The sequence below is a fragment of the Rissa tridactyla genome, chromosome 2, assembly GCF_028500815.1.
Source record: "Rissa tridactyla isolate bRisTri1 chromosome 2, bRisTri1.patW.cur.20221130, whole genome shotgun sequence".
NCBI classification, from domain to species: domain Eukaryota; kingdom Metazoa; phylum Chordata; class Aves; order Charadriiformes; family Laridae; genus Rissa; species Rissa tridactyla.
Window position 1 is genome coordinate 143,101,372 of NC_071467.1, and position 20,004 is coordinate 143,121,375.

The 20,004-nt window shown below is 39.8% G+C and overlaps 1 protein-coding gene across 3 annotated transcripts in view; it reads right to left on the reverse strand.

Annotated features, from left to right (window-relative positions):
* Positions 1–946: 946 nt before the first annotated feature.
* LOC128905361 (pituitary tumor-transforming gene 1 protein-interacting protein-like) overlaps positions 947–20,004 on the reverse strand; it is a 34,244-nt gene continuing 15,186 nt past the window's right edge. For 2 of the 3 annotated variants that reach the window (XM_054191361.1, XM_054191362.1), the window contains 4 exons: positions 15,349–15,414; positions 9,490–9,536; positions 9,281–9,415; positions 947–2,571 (listed from right to left, as the gene is read on the reverse strand). In XM_054191361.1, coding sequence (XP_054047336.1) covers positions 2,522–2,571; positions 9,281–9,415; positions 9,490–9,536; positions 15,349–15,414 — 298 coding nt within the window. In that variant the 3' untranslated portion in view covers positions 947–2,521. The remainder of the gene's footprint in view (positions 2,572–9,280; positions 9,416–9,489; positions 9,537–15,348; positions 15,415–20,004) is intronic. The other variant, XM_054191363.1, reaches the window with a different exon arrangement.

Here is a 20,004-nt window from a genome sequence, read left to right on the forward strand (position 1 = left end):
TACCTTTTCGTGCCCACAACCGTTGCTTACAAGCGACAAGCTAACACCGGGTACAAGACTGCACTGATTTCACTCAACCTTCTCTTTAAACCCAACGCAACTATTCTCCAGCAATGGAGCACCCATTCCATAGTCTCAAAATATTTTGGTTCTCCAAGTACTTTACCATCTTTGAAATTGTAAAATAGGTTGTTCCTCCTCCCCCTTTTGTTAGAATACGTGACAGCCCTTCAAATACTGTAGCAGGTGCTGAAGAAAAATGCTTTTCTATTAAGTCAGGAATGTCACTACTTGGGTCGTGAGACAGCAAGCAGAGCTTCATCATTTTTGCAAAAGTTATCTCCAGGGAAAACCATCAACATGTTTTATTTCCACACTATCAACTCACTCTTATCACAGACCATCATTCTTCAAAGACAGCCATTTGAATAATACTTCAGACTTGACAATAGCTGACAGATGAAGAAACATGAAATTAAACACAGTGCCTACTAATAAAGCGCTAAATGTGAGTTAAGGAATAAAATAAGGGAAAAAAAAAGGAAACTGGACCATTATTCCATTAACACTATTTACAATACAGATTGAGGAATAGGAAGCATTTTTATATAAATTCCTGAGAAACTATATACAGAGAAACTGTTTAGAGGTTAAAACAGTGAAAGAATGTAAGTGAACACTGTACCAAAATTGGTGATAAAGCGTTAGTTACTAAAGCCTAAATAGAGGCAGGTTCTTTGGCAGTGGAAGGAATAGCAATTTACCACATCACCCACAGGCAAGATTTAACTCCCACCACACCTGTGTGCTGTTAAGATTTTATTCTGCTGTCAGAAAAACAGCAGAAGCAAAAACGTATCCTTTCCATTCTTCTAAACTCATCCTTGATCACTTCTAAACCAAGTTAATTTAAAATTGTACAGAACAACAGAACTAAACAACCAAATTAAAGATATTAAAGTGTTTATTTCGGGAACATTGATAAAAATAACATGAACATCTTCAATACTGTACATTTGTTTAACGGATAATACACAGCAAGGAAGGTTATTTAAACTGTACATAATAAACTGGATCTTGTATTGAGGGGGTGGGGGAAGAAGAGCTCTTTGCTTGTTGCATCATACTGGTAAGCTAGTGAAAATGCTCAATAAAACACCTCTACGAAAAGAAAGGAAATAAATCACATTATGGAAATATCAAAAGAACAATAAGAGGTTAAAAAATACTGCTTTCTTACTGTACTGGGTCTGGCTGGCACATAGGTAACTTTCTTCATGGCAGCCCATAAGGTGCTTTTCTTTGGGTTTGTGGCTAGAACAGTGCTGGTAACACCAGTGCTTTGGCTTTTGCTGAATGTTGCTTGCACAGCATCAACATTTCATTTCCCCCCACTCTGCCCGCTCCAGCAAGCGGGCAGGGGGCGGGCAAGAGGCTGGGAGGGGACACAGTAGGACAACTGGCCGGAACTGACTGAAGATACAAGATCATGCTCAGCAACAAGAACTGAGGGTAGGGGAGGCAGAAGTCTACTTCCAGGAGGTGATGATTGCCACAGCATGAGTTGCTTCCCCTACCCTCCTTTTCTTTCCTTACTAAATTGTCTTTATCTCAGCTCAAGAGTTTTCTTGCTATTGCTGTTCCCATTCTCCCCATGATCCCAATGTAGGCAGAGAGGGAGGCAAGCAGTTGGGTGGGCTTGCCAGGGTGAATCCTGGTAAACTGCAGAATCTGGGCAATGGTTTTTTGGTGTTTTATTTCGGGGTCTTTTTTTGTTAATAAGTGTTCACACAGGCTGATATTTCTTCTTAAGTTTAGGCACACTAACTACATTTATTTCAAAAATGACCTTCTTCCAATTTTGATAACTGAAGTAATTTCTTTCCGACATCAGTGATATATCTGAAACATATTAACATTTCCACAGCTGAGCTGAATTATTCAAAGATGTTGTCAACCTTTAGGCATTATACTCTTGAAGATCTTTTTATCACCCAATTCTCACATTATGGTAGTACATAAGAATGTGCCTGGTGTAATTTCTCATTGATACCAACATCAGTTACTTCAGCTGTGTGAAGCTGTGCTTCCATGTTGCCTTCTATTTTTATAAAAAAAAAATAGAGTAGAAAAAAAAAAATCTTTATTCAGGAACATGGGAATAACTGTTTAAGTGGCAGTTAAGACTGAATTCAAACACATGATTGTGACTTGCCATCTACACCAGGTAACAAAACACAGTACTAAGAGGAGGAAAGATACAACCTCACACTTAAATGTCACCATAAAAAAAAAAATAAATCAGCTGACATTTCAACAACCAAAAAAGCATTTATAAAAAAAGTTAGTTCTATATAGGTAGAAGAAGATAGAAACATCTATTTCATGAAGTCTTTATATAACACTCCTAGTTTTACAACCAGGAAGAAAAAACCTTTGGGAAAGAAAGAGCAAAACGCAAATGAAGACAAACTATTTTCCCATATTCTGGAATTACAGCTCTAGTGGCCGGTGCTTGGATTTATTCATTTTCAAATCTGCTGTATGGATTATCAGAATCCTGGAGAAGACCTGTAAAACAAAACAGGATTGCATTTATAATTTTCTTACCAGTATCACATAAACCCCTTGAGTTACTGACCCCGCTGTAATAGGTACTCCATATAACAAAACCAAAAGGCAATTCTTGTCTTGTAACAATTGCTTTATTACCCGCACGCTCAAGTGTAATAATAAATTGATAGTGTCTTAAGCACTCTTATTTCTCAGACTATTATCATAAGTATTTCATGATTCAGCAGGGAGAGAACATTTCTTTATGAAAAATCCTTACCCAAAAAAACATTTCTCATTTGTGAGGTATACCCTACAAAATGCATTTCTGAGAGTCAAGTCTACAAAAATCTAAGCACCGATATGGCTCAGGAAGAACAGATTCGGACTGGCAAGTTTATAAATTGAAGTTATAAGAAGATCATCATCCTTTTAAGATGTAAGATCCTGCTACTTTGACTTAGTTCTACTTTGATTATACACAACCATCTGTCACATTCAGCTACCTCCAGCATTTCTGCAACAGGACAATAACATCTAAGAACAAATGAAGATGACTTCTACATGCACCAAAACCTCCGGGGACCAGAACAAGAGCATCACTTCATCCAGGTTGCAGTACATTTCCATCATGAAGGTTCTTTATGATTTTACCAGAACACTGTCACAGAAAGCATTGCAAAGCCATCCAATTATACTGAGTGTCTGGATATGCGTACCATCTTCTATAAGGGTTAGTTGAGCAATCGCTGTTTCATACAGCAATTATTTCCAAGAGACTTTAAACCACACATCAGTTTTGGGCTAGGCAGAAGTGCATATGGAAAATAATGGAGTCCCATAAGAGTCGAGGCGGACCTTTTGTTGTGAAAGAACAGGAACGCTACCGCTATCTTTTCTACCAAGATTTTTACGCTGATGTCTGGCAAGCCTAGACTCTTCTCTAGCTCATTTGATTAGGGCATGGAGACAGAAAACAGCTAAACCAAACAACCCCAATTCACAAGTGTTCAGATTCAGAATAGTGGAAGAGAAAGATTACACTCGTCACTGCCAAAAGAGCTCCCCTCAGACCTTTTCATACCAGACCTCTTTTCCACCTGCACCCAGATACCGAACACTCACTGTTCTATCTGAAAGTCAAAAGCTAATGGCACTGAAGGAACACTGTACTTTTGTCTACCTTGTTGCAGTTGTTGCACTTCTTTTGAACTGCCAGGTTATTTCAATATGTCAATCAAGTTGCACAACTGCTTAGTGTTGATTATTTCATCAGTAACTGCAACTAACTACATGGTAGGGAACAACAAATATTAAGGAATAAGTATAAAAAAAATCCTATAATTACTCAAGTTGACAAAATCAGAAGCAGTCAATTTGTAAAAAATTAAAAATCAAAACCAGCCCTCATACATAATGGCCTTCTCTTGGCAAAGAACAGGTAAGCTGATCACATTTATAAGGCTTCAGCCAGGTAACATGAAATACAGTCTATTTACTTGGCATAGTACCTTGCGTGAAAAGTACCACCCCTTTCTGTAATTCTTTAAAAAAATTCTTTAAAAAAAATATTTAGTTACCTGAAAGACAACTGAGTAGTCCAATTTTTAAAAATTTTTGCAGTACTTTTGTCTTTCACCCCTTCCAAACACAAAGCACATCTACACAACTGTTACAGAAAATTAGCAACAGTACTAGAAATTAATATTTTTATTACAATTGTCATTGCATTAAGTTCCACTTCAAATTCAAGGCACCAAACTTAAAAAAATTTTCCAGAGTGGCAAGAGGTAATACAAGACTCCCTGACAAAATTAACTTAGGTTGCATACTTCTCTCTCTGTCGTCTGGCAAGCATTTATTCTGTCTTTCTAATATTTCATTCAAGACAAATACTTACTTACTTTCGTAAGTCTGAAAGTAGCACAGTAAAACACTACACACTGTTCTCTTACAGCTTGAAGAGCTGAAATCCAATGGAAACGGTGTTCTACATCCAGTAGTGCCAGTTTCAAATTAATCAGCAGTGTAAGATTCCTGATAAACTTTTCCTATACCACTCTGAGAAGCAAATATGCTTTTACTGCCCCTCCCCTAAAACACTCAGCCAAAAGCCATTTTAGATAACTAGTCCTCATATTTCACAGAATGGTAAGGGTTGGAAGGGACCTCTGGAGATCATCTAGTCCAACCCCCTGCCAGGGCAGGGTCACCTAGAGCAGGTTGCACAGGAACGTGTCCAGGAGGGTTTTCAATGTCTCCAGAGATGGAGACTCCACCACCTCTCTGGGAAGCCTGTTTTCCAGTGCTTTGTCACCCTCAAAATAAAGAAGTTCCTCCTCTGTTGAGATGGAACTTCTTATGTTCAAGTTTGTGTCTGTTACCTTTCGTCCTGACACTGGGCACCACTGAAAAGAGCCTGGTCCCATCCTCCTGACACCCACCCTTTAAGTATTTATAAGCATTGATAAGACACTCCCCCCAGTCTTCTTTTTTCCAGACTGAAAAGACCCAAGTCCCTCAGCCTTTCTTCATGAGAGAGATGTTCTAGTCCCCTAATCATCTTTGTAGCCCTCATTTCAAGTGAATGTGTCATTTTTTTACTTGTTACTATAAATGCTATTCCCAGGAGTAAACTTGCTTTAATTTTACTGAATTATATTTAGCAATGAACAGATATAATTACCACCAATCAGGCATTAGTATGTTTTAACTTTAAGTTCTCCGATCTCTTCTATTGTACAATATTGGAACTAAACAGGCCTTAAGAACTATGGGTCAATTCAGTGTGAGTAATATTGGTCGTGACTTCACAAATTCATCTCCTGGGAAAGAAGGTACTCAGAGAAATGGCAAGCCCTCCTTCCAAATGAGGATAACCACAGCGGTTACAACATCCGATAGACCTTGCTCTCAGTCTTGCTCTCAAGACTGCATCCTGTGTTTAAATTTCTTTTATCCTCAGCATTTTAAGTACATAATAAAATTACATTAAGTGAGAGGAGGGAGACAGCAGCTCATCACTTGCACCAATTCTTACTGAATAAGCTGGATCAGGCTCCAGTATGTGGACAATCTAGAGAGACGTATAAAAAAAAACACGACAAAAAGCTCATGTCACTGCCACAGCTGCTCTTAGCCGTGACACTCTAAGAGGAGCTGCAAGCCTATGCTAATTGGATAGCATGTCTGGTTCAACTGAAGCTCACGTACTGCCTTGAACCAGACATGAGTTGTCTCTCTCGACTGTTTTCCATTTGACATGAGGGTGACTACCCAACTTGTAATCTACACTTGCAGGTTCAGAGAAGCTAGATGTTTGTAGGTTCATGAGTCTTGTTTGCAGTAAAGTCCATTACATGTTACTGCTGAACTTCAATATTGACACAAAGGACACTTACAACTACTTGTAACATCTTGCTTCTATTTACCTTCACTTTGAAGTTAATATTTGACCTACTTAGCAGTATTTAAGAAACACTCCAAAATTTGAAAGGTAGTCAAGTATCTTTCATTAGCTTGTAAGTAATGGGTCCTCTTAATATGTATGAAATGACAAAGCAATTTTAAGAAATTAATACCTCTTTCCAGCATATTCATTTATATTCTATACTATGCAGCTTCTCAGACACTGATATCTGACTCTTATCACATCACATATCAGCACTGCCCAAAAATAGAATTAACAGGCACAATATTTACAAAAGACTGTAAACACTGCAAAAAAATGAACTACTTTGCTGCATGTCTTCACCCCTTATTACAATTTTCCTCTTTAACCCCCAGATTAACAACTCTATTCTTAACATAAAAACTAAATAGCTTTAAGTGTATAGGAATACAAGATTTCCCTGCTTTGCATTCAGAACACTAAAGATGATCAAGATAAAGTATCTACCTTGAACAGAAGGAACATTTACTGTAACAAACTACTGAATATAAAAATAAAATAAAGGAGATAGGATTACATATCATTAAATTAGCTGATCAAAACCTTTGCAGAACTGAAGCAAGTGGTGTGGAAGCCCAAAATCATGAAAGGCAATAATTTTGTAAAAATGAAGAGATAGAATCCTTCAACTAATACCAGGCAGAATCCTGAAATAAATAAATAAAGCAGCTCTCACTATTGCTATACTGAACATACAATAGCAGCAAATGTAGCAGCAATTAAATTGCAGTTCCTTTGTATACTACACAAGCTGCAAAAGTACTCTGAATTCTACTTTAAAATTTTCTAACAGTCAACATATAATTTGTGTAATCATATTGCATTCATATATGTGAGCAAATGAAAAATACTATCAAATTGTGCAAGAAAGAAACAATTCTAAGTGTATTCCTGGTTGCTAAAGCTCTCTATTGCTTCCAATGCTCCCAAAGGACTGTGGCTAGAGTGACACCTGCAATGCATTATAAATGTGTAATTACCATTTAAATGGGGTAAGGAAAGCTGGTGGATGAAATGGGAAAAGGCATTCCCTTAAACCCAACCAAATACTGAAATTTCAGGCATGATCATTTTAATCTACAGAGTCAGGTTAACAAAGTCATTGTCATTCTGCCACTCATCCATGCCTACTTAAGTAAGAATCCTCTCTGCAGTGCGTAAGAGTGTAAAATAATCTAGTGTCTCCATAATTATTTGCAGCAGTTTTTATTAGATTATATTTAATATGCTAACATATGTATTTACTAGACAGTGAAAAATGAAGACAGAAGATCCAAGGCTATAGCAAGACTTACTCTATTATAATAGTCTCACTGAATTATTTTGACAATCATTTGTCTGTATGTTATCAGAATAAAAACTATACAATCAGCAATAATATTTAGGAATTTCAGAATGTATGCATGTTTTGTCTTTCATTTTTCCTCAGTTACACACATCCTTTCAGTATGTGCCAACTATTCATATAAGAGTTACATTTTTCTTTGGGACAAAAATGAATCATGAGAATCCAGGCCTCAAACTGATATATCTGACAATATATATTAATCTTTGAGCATGCAATAAAGCAAACCTGTCAATGAATAAACTTTATGTAGAAGTTTGCTACTGGAATTGAAGTTTTATAGTTGTATTACAATCTTTTGTGGATAAACTGCATTGCAAAACATAACTGCATGAAGAAATAAATATGCCTCACTCCTTATAAGAAGGTACACCTTCCATTAACGCAATGAATGTATGAACTTGTTTCTAATTAAGTCACTGATAGACTAACACACTTCAAGTGGAGGCAAAATGACACTAGCTCTCATATGACTGTGTGCATAGTATAGCTACAAGCAAGATTTGTTGAATTTGGTGTATGTATTCCAGAGGCACAGAATTACACAGTTGAATTCCTCAGGAAACTCAAGTACTCCAATGAGATCCAACAAAGCATTCCACAAAAGTCTGAAAGTTAAGCACTGAAGAGAGAGAATTGTCATCACTAAAATATAGGACCATCCAGAGACAAGTGAATTAGTTTCACAAGCGGAATATAACTGAATGCAGCCTTTTGAACCGTCACTTAACTCCAAAGCACTGCTTTGATACACCAACTGCTATACTGAATTCAAGACCTTGTTCAACACTCTTAGCTGCACTGGCTCAAAGAGATGCAAAGTTATATCTATATCTGTAGAGTGCTGCATATTATTTTGGAGACACAGCCATCGTCTTAAGTTCTTCACCAGATCTATCCCAATGATTCAAACTTGTTGAGATTGACTCTTAGATGTCTTCTAAGGAGAAACAAACACAAAAAGTCCGTGGTGTACTGTGTTGTTGTTTGGATTTTGTTTGGTTGGTTTTTTGGTTTTGTTTTGTTGTTGTTTTTTTTTTTTTTTAAATCTGGACTACTGTCATCAACCACTCAAACAAAGCTCTTGAAACTGAACTGTAGTTGGGATACAGGGTCAATTATCCTATAAGATACCGCTGTTCATGACTGATGTATAACAAAAACTAGTTCTAGTTTCTACAACATTCATCCCCCTGCAGCCCAAGCTTCGCACTAAATTTTTCCCCCCATTCCAGCAAAGGAGCATGCTTTTGCAAATGTTCCCCAGGCAGAGAAATCCCTACAGAGATTGTCTGTATCACTCCTGCATCAGCCAAAGGGCAGGCTGCAGATTCATGAAGGCATTCCCAGACTCTGCCAATCAGTTTAACAAGAGGATGAAAATTAACAGTTCTGAGTGACTGTTCAGACCCCTAGAATCACCTTCTCTGACATTAGTGCAATTTGCATAATAAAAAGTGCAGTGTAGTTTTAGCATATCTGTCTCTGAATACACAGTACTATTAACCCTATGAACAATCAAATGCAAAGTGCAAGCACTGACAAGACTAGATAATAAGAGCCTCCTATACAACACAGCAGGTCCTATAGTCTTGCGATATGCTTCTCCTATCAGACAACAGCTTCACTTAAAAACAAAGAAAAAACCATCAATTTTAATCCCTATGTTAGGCTGCATCCTCCATCCTTCTTTTTTAAGCTTGATTTAAAAAGCTTGCTATCTGGTTGTCAGTCTATCCTCCTTCAATAACCATGAGTCTACTAGCCAATTTCAACTAGATTGGTTAATCAAGTTCAAGAACAAACGCATCCCCCACACGCCTAAAAAAGAAATAAAAAAAAAAATCAGCGCTCCTACTTAGGAAGAGACAAAAAGAACTACTTATTTTAATCAATATATTGAACACCCCACCCAGCACATTGTCTCTTGCCTGCTGGGAGAGTCAGAGCAGGAAGAGAACAGGAGCATAACAGCGATGAGATCAGGTGTTCAGGTGATAGAAGACATGCATCGGTAGGAAACTGGGCTTGATTACTTCTGCTGCTCATAAAGCAGCTTGTTCCTGCTGTGAATTTGAATAATAATTAGGAAAAAGGAGTCAATTTAGATACTAAGTATCAGAACAAGATTACCACATACCATACTTCTTACGTATTTCATCATGCTTCATTTTTCTTTCATGTTTCCTGCAACAAATGAAGGCATAAGAACATTGACTGTTTCGAGCTGTAAGCAAAATATGACAATTACATCTGAGACAACTGCAGTTTCTAAATTAGTATGCAATTACAAATGCCCCCCAAAAAAATCACATTTATCAGCTACATATCATATCTTTCTAGATACGCTTTATGTATCTATAAGATCCCCTATAACTTCTCACTAATCAATAATGTCAAAATGAGATATATTTGCAACTATAAAGAACAATATTTTTTTCTATATAGAAGTAATGCGTCCATATATATGTACACGTACACACACTGAGTTATTCATTTATATGTAAGAAGCAAGGCACAATATTGGAAGATTCTCTAATGCTTTCCAGCAGGGAGCGTAACTCAAATTCAGCAGTGAATACAGTGTGTTTCAGAATCCTAATTCACTGTAATAATTCTACAGAGATAAAAGGTGTATTACTGTTTTGTGTAAGCAGTACAGCAAGTGAAACCCACTAGTTTCTAAAATCCAGTATGGCATCCATGCAGAGATTAAATTATTGTGCTATATAAAAATTGGATGCCTAATCATAAGACAGGTTTCAAGACTGTATCTAATGTTGCCAAACTTTAATTATTCACAAAAACCAAGTGTCTGACAAGTCAATTTCTTCTTCCCCTTCCTCCCCTCCACTCTGCAAAGGTGAAAGGACAAAAATGAAGGAAGTTTAAATGGAAATCGTTCCATTATTCCTCAGATAATTTTCCTATATTTCAACAATGGGAACATCTATTTTGCTTAGTTTAAAAGCAAACAAAAAAGCTCATACACAGCTGTTTCACTAGGATGATACAGAATCTATATATTTTCAGGAAAGGACATAGAATTTGGCAAAACAACATTCCTCTAACAAAAAAAATATACATTGTTGCCTCTATCAAAATTCAACCCAGTTAGACAAGTTTTGACTTTCACCCTATTCTAATTTGCACATATTCAGCAGAAAGCTGTTAAGCACTGACAGCTTAATTCACCAAAGAACCCATCTGCCCTATGCATATTCCACCTCCAAACAATTCCTACTGCTAATCAGATCCTGTGTGTCCTCAGAAGCAATTATCCTGCTTTCTACAGAGCTGAAGGGCTGAAATGGCCTTTGCCTGCAACTGCACTTCTGGAAAGCATGCAGATAAAGCATGATGAGAAAACCAAACAAGAAAGACTGACTCAAAACCTTCTACTACTATTTCCCTGAGATACCCATCTCCCTTATATCCCTTTACACTATTCGGCCCAGGCAGCATAGGAAACAAAGCAACCTGGCCAAGCTGCAGGAGGAGAAGGAACAAGGGAATCAGGGCGACGAAATTAAATTCATGCAGAGGAGGAAAGTCAGGACTGAGAGGTTGAAGAGAACAGGAAGAGGAGTCAAGTTTACCTACTTGACCTGACCACAGGATTCCTGCATTCTGTATTGCATAAGAGGAAGACATTATACAAAGCAAAGGATCTCAGGAAGAGAATAGAGAGATTCTGCTTAAAGCAGCCTTCTGCTGCATAAAGTCAATCTTTATTTCTGTATAGTTTCTGTGAGACATTGTGACCTCAAGTTGTTTTTTTTTTTTTTCACTGGTGGTACTAATGGCATGTTCTTCACTGTTTTGCAAACCTTGTCTGAAATAATGGAGACTCGCTGCCGTAGTTTCAACTGAAATCTCACTATTTCAGCAGTCAGTCTGAACCTGCCCTGAACACAGACAGCACTAAGTATCTGCATAAGAAGGGTAAAGGGGTGGGGGAAAAAAAAAAAAATTAAAATCAGTCTGTGCAGGCCTTAAACCTCAGAAACAGTTTAGAATACCTCCCTAGGCTATTCAAAATAAACCCACCAAACATTTACAATTCTTACATTGTTTAAATTTGAAGGATAAAACCATTAATATTTGCAAAACACTGCAAAACATTTGACAGGCAGCCACAACTATATCATATCACATCACCCATGACTAAATCCCTGCGCAGTAAATAAGGCTTAGCTATTTATCAACTGAGAAGAATCAGACAATTCTGACCAGGCAGTCACTGAATCAGCCACCCAGAGGTGGTTTGCTGCACTTGTTCACATCTTACATTATGATCAACTGAAGTCGTATTACAGTCTTCTGAGTTAGTTCTGTTTCTTAACCTACTGCTATTATTCCATCTTCTACATGCTAAATTCTTGGCTCTTCATGCAAGTTGTCCCCACTGCTGTTAAGCCAAGAAAGTATTTTTCCTAATACTAACAATTCACATGGTTTTCCATACTTGGTTCTTCACAAGTGAACTGCAATCCTTTCTTCCCCCCTCCAGTGCAATGGTTCTCCCTTACCATTACACCACCAAATTACAACTTGGCGGTTTATCTTATTCAAGACCTCATTGCTTTTCATTGGTTTATCAACTTCTAACATATATATCATGGTTTATAAATTGCATAAATTTAACATATAAACGTAGCATGTATTTGCAGCTGTAAATACTTAAATGATTGTACTGAAAAAGACTCACTACTTGTTGCTATGTTTAAAAATTATTTTAGATGCTAGAGATGACATGAAGTCAAATAAAGGACTAAAACTATGCAGTAAGATATCTGTCCTCTTTCAGTATTTTTAGTCAAAAATTGAACTCAGGGTTTCCTTCCCCTCACTGTAAGTGCAAACTCTACATTTCAGCAGTGATTTTCAACCTTTTCCGTGAAATGACAGCTAGTTTCTTCCTTTTGAAGACAAGCAGAGGGCCAGTGTTATTACCCTTACTCTTCATTGTAATGGCCATTTAGGTATTCCAGAACAACACTTCCTAAAATTCAGTTTATTATGGATACTTAACACAAACAAATTTTAAACTTACAAAGCAGACACTTACTGTGTGCCTGAAAAGCTAAAAAAATGCTAGATGCTGCAATTATCTTGAAGCTTGCGTTAATCACAAACTATGTAACTTGGGCCTCCTTACTTTGTTTTTACCATTCACTAATGGAACACCATGAAGTGAAGCTCAGACTGGTCCTGTTCTCCTTCCATTACTAACTGATCTGAACAGCTAGCTGTACATGAACTAGCTGTGTCACGCAGATGAAAAAAAAACAAACACACACAGAAACCCCCAGACAGACAAGGTCAACACTGTGCCTATTTTCCTCCCACACTTTTTATCTGAATATCTACCCAGCCATTTTCAGAAACTATGCAAAAACTTCACAGCTTGTAGAAGGGAAAGACCATACAGTACAATACAGTGTTTTCCTCCCCACAGTTTGCTGGTCAAAAATCGCTCATTGAGACTATTAATCTGTTCTACAGCCTGCTACTAGAAATTCACCCTGCTAAGGACTTGCAAAAGTAAGCAGCAGCTAGAGCGAGGTGCTGGAAGCGGCCTACTCATTGCATTTTCCCATGACCCTAGCAGTCCCTCCCCAGCCACACACACAATAGGTGCGCGTGTTCCGAACATGGGAAATACCCCAGGGCTGCTGCTAAGTTCTCTCCTGCAATTAGAACGGTTTATCTGTTTCGTAGACACACTCATAAGAAGCTAGGAAAGAGGGCTGCTACTCTAAGCCTGCAGCAATCATTCTGGCAGAGCAGTCTGCTCCCAGCAATCCTTGTTCCTAGGCTTAATTCAGGAATGGAGTTGGTCTTAGCTCTGCATTGCTAATTGCCTCCTGCAATACCACTTGCTCTGTGTGTGCGCAGCAAACCTTACACTCCAGAAGTGGCAGACTTCCTACAGATTAACTGTACCAAGAACCTAGAGTGAATACACAAATCACAGGTGAGAGGTTACGGTACACAGTCATCCCCTGTGCCTTTGCTTTATAGTAAACGTAGGTAAATGTTAATTTAACTAAGCAATGTGGCATAATACTAAGGGTCTACATTTCACCACAACAAGGCACATGGTTTTGACACGCAACAAAATGTTGATATTCCTCACAGGATCCTGCCTCTTTATAAGGGAACAAAATCATTACAGGAGAAACATCACCTTCACACTAGCACTCTCTGTTGTACCATGACTAGATAGAAGTGGATTAACAGGTGGAAAATTTCCCTTTTTCTGATCCATTGCAAGTCTTCAACATCACTTATCTGATAAACTGTGGTACAACTATGTGCAAGCATATTTCCTAAACCAGTCACTTATTTCTTACCCTTCCCTGCACATTCAAATATGACACTTTCAGCTCACAAATTAAGATGTTTATGAAAACAAGTTTGCATCCATTCTCTCCTTGGATAAAGTTTGACACTTCCTTGCAATGGTGAAAGGGGAAGTACTGCTTTCTGCTCTATCCCCAAATAAATGCTTTCTTTGCTTTTCTCCCATCCCTGGATTCATGCTGTCCTTGCATCCTGTGGATCCCAGCAATCTTATAGATACATACTAAGGCTGTTCACTGAACTGACCCAACAGAATAAAAAAAAAACAACCTAAAAAAACCTCACAGAAATGTGAATAGCTTTCTGCAAAACAAATTGGCATAGCATAAAGCTAAGGAACATTGTGCCTTGGGCATGAAAGAAAAATAAGAATGCTCTTGCCATCAGAAGCTTGCAGTTACATCAGAAGTAGAATGCCTCTACACACAGTCCAAAGGGTTAAATTAGTGGCACCATTACACTCAAAAATACACATTTTCAAAACAGTAATTCTAGCTCAACTACTCTAGGAGACATCTAAATTCTCATCTTCCCTCTGCACAGAGTTACTTTAAAACTTACACTTTCCTAAACAAGTGCAGAATACACATTACTGCAACAGTAAATCTGTGCTGTTAAGAACAAAATTTGCGCAGAACAAAAAGTTTAAGTTTTAAAAGCTACTAAATGGTATTACACAGCTAGTAGAAAACTGAAATAAATAGCTATATTAAACTGCTAGTATGCAATAGCTCTAACAGAAACAAAACTAACCACTCAGAATTTTTCAGAGCTTGACTTAGGTGCAAAGCTTTTCTTGTTAAACATCCGCATTGTATCTTATTCTAATTCTTTCTACGGCCAACAGCTTTAGGAATTTCACACAAGGCTAAAGGACACTTCAATTTAACCCATAACAACAGAATCTAGTCTGCTTCCTAATACCACAGCACCTACTTCAGAGCCATAACTGTTGTCAGATTCAGGGCAAACAGTTGCTGTATTTGGTACATAACCTGGCAGTTCAGAACCAGAAACCAGATTTGCATGGAGTTAAGAGTGATTCTCGCAGCTCCTGCCAGTCAGAGACATGAGAGAGAGTAGGTACATCTGTAAGAGAACCTTATTGGCTCCCACTTTTGTGCCCAGTAAGAAATGTAACATGTTTGAGCAAACCAAGCCATGTTTGCCCACCTGCCTTGTCTTCTTACATACATTCATAATAGAGAAACTTAATGTCTTCATACAAAAGCTCCACGAGGGGTCTTATTTGGAAGTATGCCTTGCTCCCTGCAGTCTCTGCTTATATTAACAATGAATCTGAGTTCAAGAGAAAACAGCAAGCATCACTGAAGGTGCCTACCTGCTACTTGGCAGATAAGTATTCAAAAAACATAACTAGGAAGTGGCAAGCCTAGGATCAATTTCCTTGTCAGTCTGTGGGGATTCAAACCCACATCTGACAGCTCCAAGGCTAGCACTAGTCTGGTTAGGACTCTCCTCTTGTCATGCTGTATGTAGAAAACCTGACATTGTCATGCCTAACTCCATAATGCGTCTTTGTTTAGTACTCCGTGTATTCCTTAGAAGGACAGAATACTCCTATATCACCAGGAAGTGAACAACTACATATCAAGCTGTCAAGACCTACCTCTGAAGAGACTGTAGTCTTCGTTCCTCTCTCTTTCTAGCTAGCCGTTCTTCTTCTTCGTCTGGTCTATAGAAAAATAAGGAGGGAAGGAAAGTATAAGAGGAGGAAAAAGCAATTTTGCTGTGCTAGGCAATCATTCTTTAGTCATTTGACTTATTTTCAAAAAGTATTTATATTCTGACCTGAGATACTCAGCAATGAAATTTTACATGGCTCTGGAAAAGTAAGTATAATTGATAAATTTGTAGAATTATCCTTTCACATTGTATAATACCTAAACACTTCACCCACTATAACAATAAACCCTTCGGACCCCACGGGACAATCTAAAACCTCTTTGCAAGAGCTTGCAGACTGTTCCAGAAGACTCCTACTTGCCATTTTCCCCACGTGTCACACCCCATTTCAGAGTAAGCATACTGCACATGCACAGTTAAGTCCATTGTCGTCCCCTGGAAGAAGATTGATGGTTCATAAGCCTTTGAAGCCAGAACAATTTATCTTTCCAACAACCATCACTATTCCAATCTCAAATTGCCCCCAGGAAAGCACTCTGCATTGAACTGTCTTGGCAGCCGCCTTCCCTGTTCTGGAACGAGCAAGGATATACCCGAGTGCATCAGCTGGGTGAGTCTAGGAAATGCTGAGCCTACAGAGTACATCTGAGCTGTACATGTGCAGATATGCTCTACTGAATGCATGCACTTAAGCTTTGTGACCTGCCTTGGAGAAAGCTCAGCTTCACTTAACCATCAGATAGACCACATAATAGTTATAGCACTCTAAAGCAAACACCAAACAATATTTGTCTGTTATTTTTTCTAGCAGAATTAATGACAGTTCTTCAGGATTAGTCAATGGACACCTGCCGTACTTTTCCAGGTGCTAATAATTTTTCAAAACTGAATGCACTATCTGAAGATGTTTAATATTGTAAATATTAATATCAACACACCTGCTAATAGAGAAACAGACAGTTATAGTACTACACATCTGCAGCAACCAACATACAAGTTAAGCAAGAGTGACATCCAGTGGTTAATTACAGCATGTCATGTGTTTTAACACATAAAATTCAGATACTGGAACTGGAAATCTGAACTCAGTTTTCCATCTGCTCAATCAATCCATACATGTCTTTGAATACTTTAGCCATTTGAATACAACCCAGTAATCCAGAACCTATGAAATGTTTCACATACAAATTTTCTAGTTCATAGACTGGTTTGCATTGGAAGGGACCTTAAAGATCATCTAGTTCCAACCCCCCTGCCACAGGCAGGGACACCTCCCACTAGACCAGGTTCCTCAAAGCCCCATCCAGCCTGGCCTTGAACACTTCCAGGGAAGGGGCATCCACAATCTCCCTGGGCAACCTGTTCTAGTGCCTCACCACCCTCAGAGTAAAGAATTTCTTCCTGGTATCCAATCTAAGTCTACCCTCTTTCAGTTTAAAACTGTTACCCCTCAGCCTATCACTACACTCACTGATAAAGAGTCCCTCTCCAACTTTCTTGCAGGCCCTCTTTGGGTACTGGAAAGCTGCTATAAGGTCTCCTCAGAGCCTTCTCTCCTCCAGGCTGAACAGCCCCAACTCTCTCAGCCTGTCCTCACAGGAGAGGTGCTCCAGCCCTCTGGCTATCTTCATGGCTCTCCTCTGGACTCACTCCAACAGGTCTGTGTCCTTCCTGTGCTGAGGGCTCCAGAGCTGGATGCAGTACTCGCAAGTGGGGTCTCACCAGAGCAAAGTAGAAGGGCAGAATCACCTCCCTCGCCCTGCTGGCCATGGTTCTTTTGATACAGCCCAGGATGCAGTTGGCATTCTGGGCTGCAAGCACACATTGCTGGCTCATGTTGAGCTTATCAGCCAACACCCCCAAGTCCTTCTCCTCAGGACTACACTCAATGAATTCTCCACCCAGCCTGTATTTGTGCTTGGAATTGCCCTGACCCAGGCACAGGACCTTGCACTTGGCCTTGTTGAACTTCATGAGGTTCACACAGGCCTAACTCGCAAGCCTGCCCAGGTCCCTCTGGATGGCATCCCTTCCCTCCAGCACATCAACCACACCACACAGCTTGGTGTCATCGGCAAACTTGCTGAGAGTGCACTCAATCCCACTGTCCGTGTCGTCAAAGATGTTAAACAGCACTGGTCCCAGTACCAACCTCTGAGGAATGCCACTTGTCACCACTTGGACATTGAACTGTTGATCACAACTCTTTGAGTATGACCATCCAGACAATTCCTTATCCACCAATAGGGATGGATCCATCCCTCAAATCCATGTCCCCCCAATTTAGAGACAAGGATGTCACACGGGACAGTGTCAAATGCTGTGCATGAGCCCACGTAGATGATGTCACCTGCTCTCTCCTTATGCATCAACACTGCAATGTCATAGAAGGCCACCAAATTTGTCAGGTAAGATTTGCCATTACTGAAGCCATGTTGGCTGTCACCATTCACCTCCTTATTTTCCATGTGCCTTAGCAGAGTTGCCAGGAGGATCTGCTCCATGAGCTTGCCAGGCACAGAGGTGAGACTCACCAGTCTGCAGTTCCCTGGGTATTCCTTTTCCCGTTTTTAAAAATGGGAGTTTATTTCCCCTTTTCCAGTCAGTGGAAACTTTACCCAAGGCTTCTCAAATATGATGGATAGTGTCTTAGCAACTTCATCCACCAGTTCCCTCAGGACCTGCGGGATGCATCTCATCAGGTCCTATGGACTTGTGCACCTTCAGGTTCCTTAGATGGTCTCAAACCTGATCGTCTCCTACAGTGGGCAGTTCTTCATTCTCCCAGTTCCTGCCTTTGCCTCGTGTGACTTGGGTGGTATGGCTAGAGCCCTTGCTTGTGAAGATCGAGGCAAAAAAGTTGTTGAGTACCTCAGCCTTCTCCACATCATGGGTGACCAGATCTCTCGTTACCTTCCAGAGATGTCCCACATTTTCCCTAGTCTTCCTTTTATCACTGACCTACCTGTAGAAGCTTTTCTTCTTGCTCTTGATGTCCCTGCCCAGATTTAATTCTATCAGGGCTTTAGCTTTCCTAACCCGATCTCTGGCTGCTGAATTTCTCTGTATTCCCCCCCAGGCTATCTGTCCTTTCTTCCACCCTCTGTGGGCTTCCTTTTTGCGTTTGAGATTGTCCAAGGGTTCCTTGTTCATCAATGCAGGCCTCCTGGTGTTTTTGCCTGACTTCTTTGTTGGGATGCATCACTCCTGAACTTGGAGGAGGGGATCCTTGAATATTAACCAGCTTTCTTTGGCCCCTCTTCCCTCCAGGGCTTTATCCCATGGTACTCTACCAAGCAGATCCCTGAAGCGGCCAAAGTCTGCTCTCCTGAAGTCCAGGGCAGCAAGCTTGCTGCGTGCCCTCCTTGCTGCCCTAAGGATCTTGAACTCCACCATTTCACGGTCACTGCAGCCAAGGCTGCCCTTGAGCTTCACATTCCCCACCAGCCTCTCCTTGTTGGTGAAAACAAGGTCCAGCATAGCTCCTCTCCTCATTGGCTCCTCTATCATTTAGGAAAGGAAGTTATCATCAACACATTCCAAAAACCTTCTGAATTGCTTACGCCCTGCTGTCTTGTCCCTCCAACAGATATTGGGTGGTTGAAGTTCCTCATGAGGACCTGGGCTTGTGAATGTGAGGCTGCTTCTATCTGTCTATAGAGGGCCTCATCTGCTCAGTCTTCCTGGTCAGGTGGCCTGTAGCAGACCCCCCCACTATGATCTCACCTGTCTCTGCCCTCCCTTTAAACCTGACCCATAAGCTCCTCATCCATCCTCAAGCAAAGCTGCATGCACTCCAGCTGGTCACTGACATAGAGGGCAACACCCTTCTCCTTGTCTCCCCTGCCTGTCCCTCCTACAGAGCCTGTATCCTTCCATTCCAACATTCCAGTTACAGGAGCCATTCCACCACGTCTCAGTAATGCCAGTATCACAACCCTGCAGTCCTATGCACAGCTCAAACTCCTCTTGTTTTTTCCCTACACTACATGCATTTACATAGAGGCATTTAAGTTGGGCCCCCGCTGAAGATGCCTTACTGGCTGAGTGTCTGGAATTCCTTTGTGCTGCACTCCAGGTACTCTCCTGCTGACCTGTGATCCTTCTACAGGCTCTAGGGATCCATTACTGGCATCAAACTGGTAGGAGGGGGATGGACTGAAGTTCCTCTCCACCAGCAATTTTAGTTTAAAGCATTCTTCACCAGCTTGGTAAGCCTGTGACTGAAGATGCTCTTCCCCTTCTCTGACAGATGTACCCCATTCTTGAGAATCCTTCTGTAAAACTACTTTATTGAAGACCCCAGTGTATTACAACTGTGCAATAATCTCAGTTCACGCTGACCCTTCAAGTCAATAAAATGCTGGTATAGGATTCAGAAAATATATTTATTCTCTGTAATTAAAAGAAGCATTAAATATCTTGTGATTTCTAGACACTTTGAAGGAATTGAGCTTTTCTTCAAAATTCAGAAAGTTTGAAATTATAAAAATTAAAAAAGTGGTTGCTAAACTGAAGAAGTTCAAGACAGCCTATTTAGTATAGTTTCATGAATAGTGCATGAAACTCTCAAGTGCATGGAACCAGACTCAAAGTCCAAACACAGGATAAAAATAATGAACTGAAACAATCAACCAGT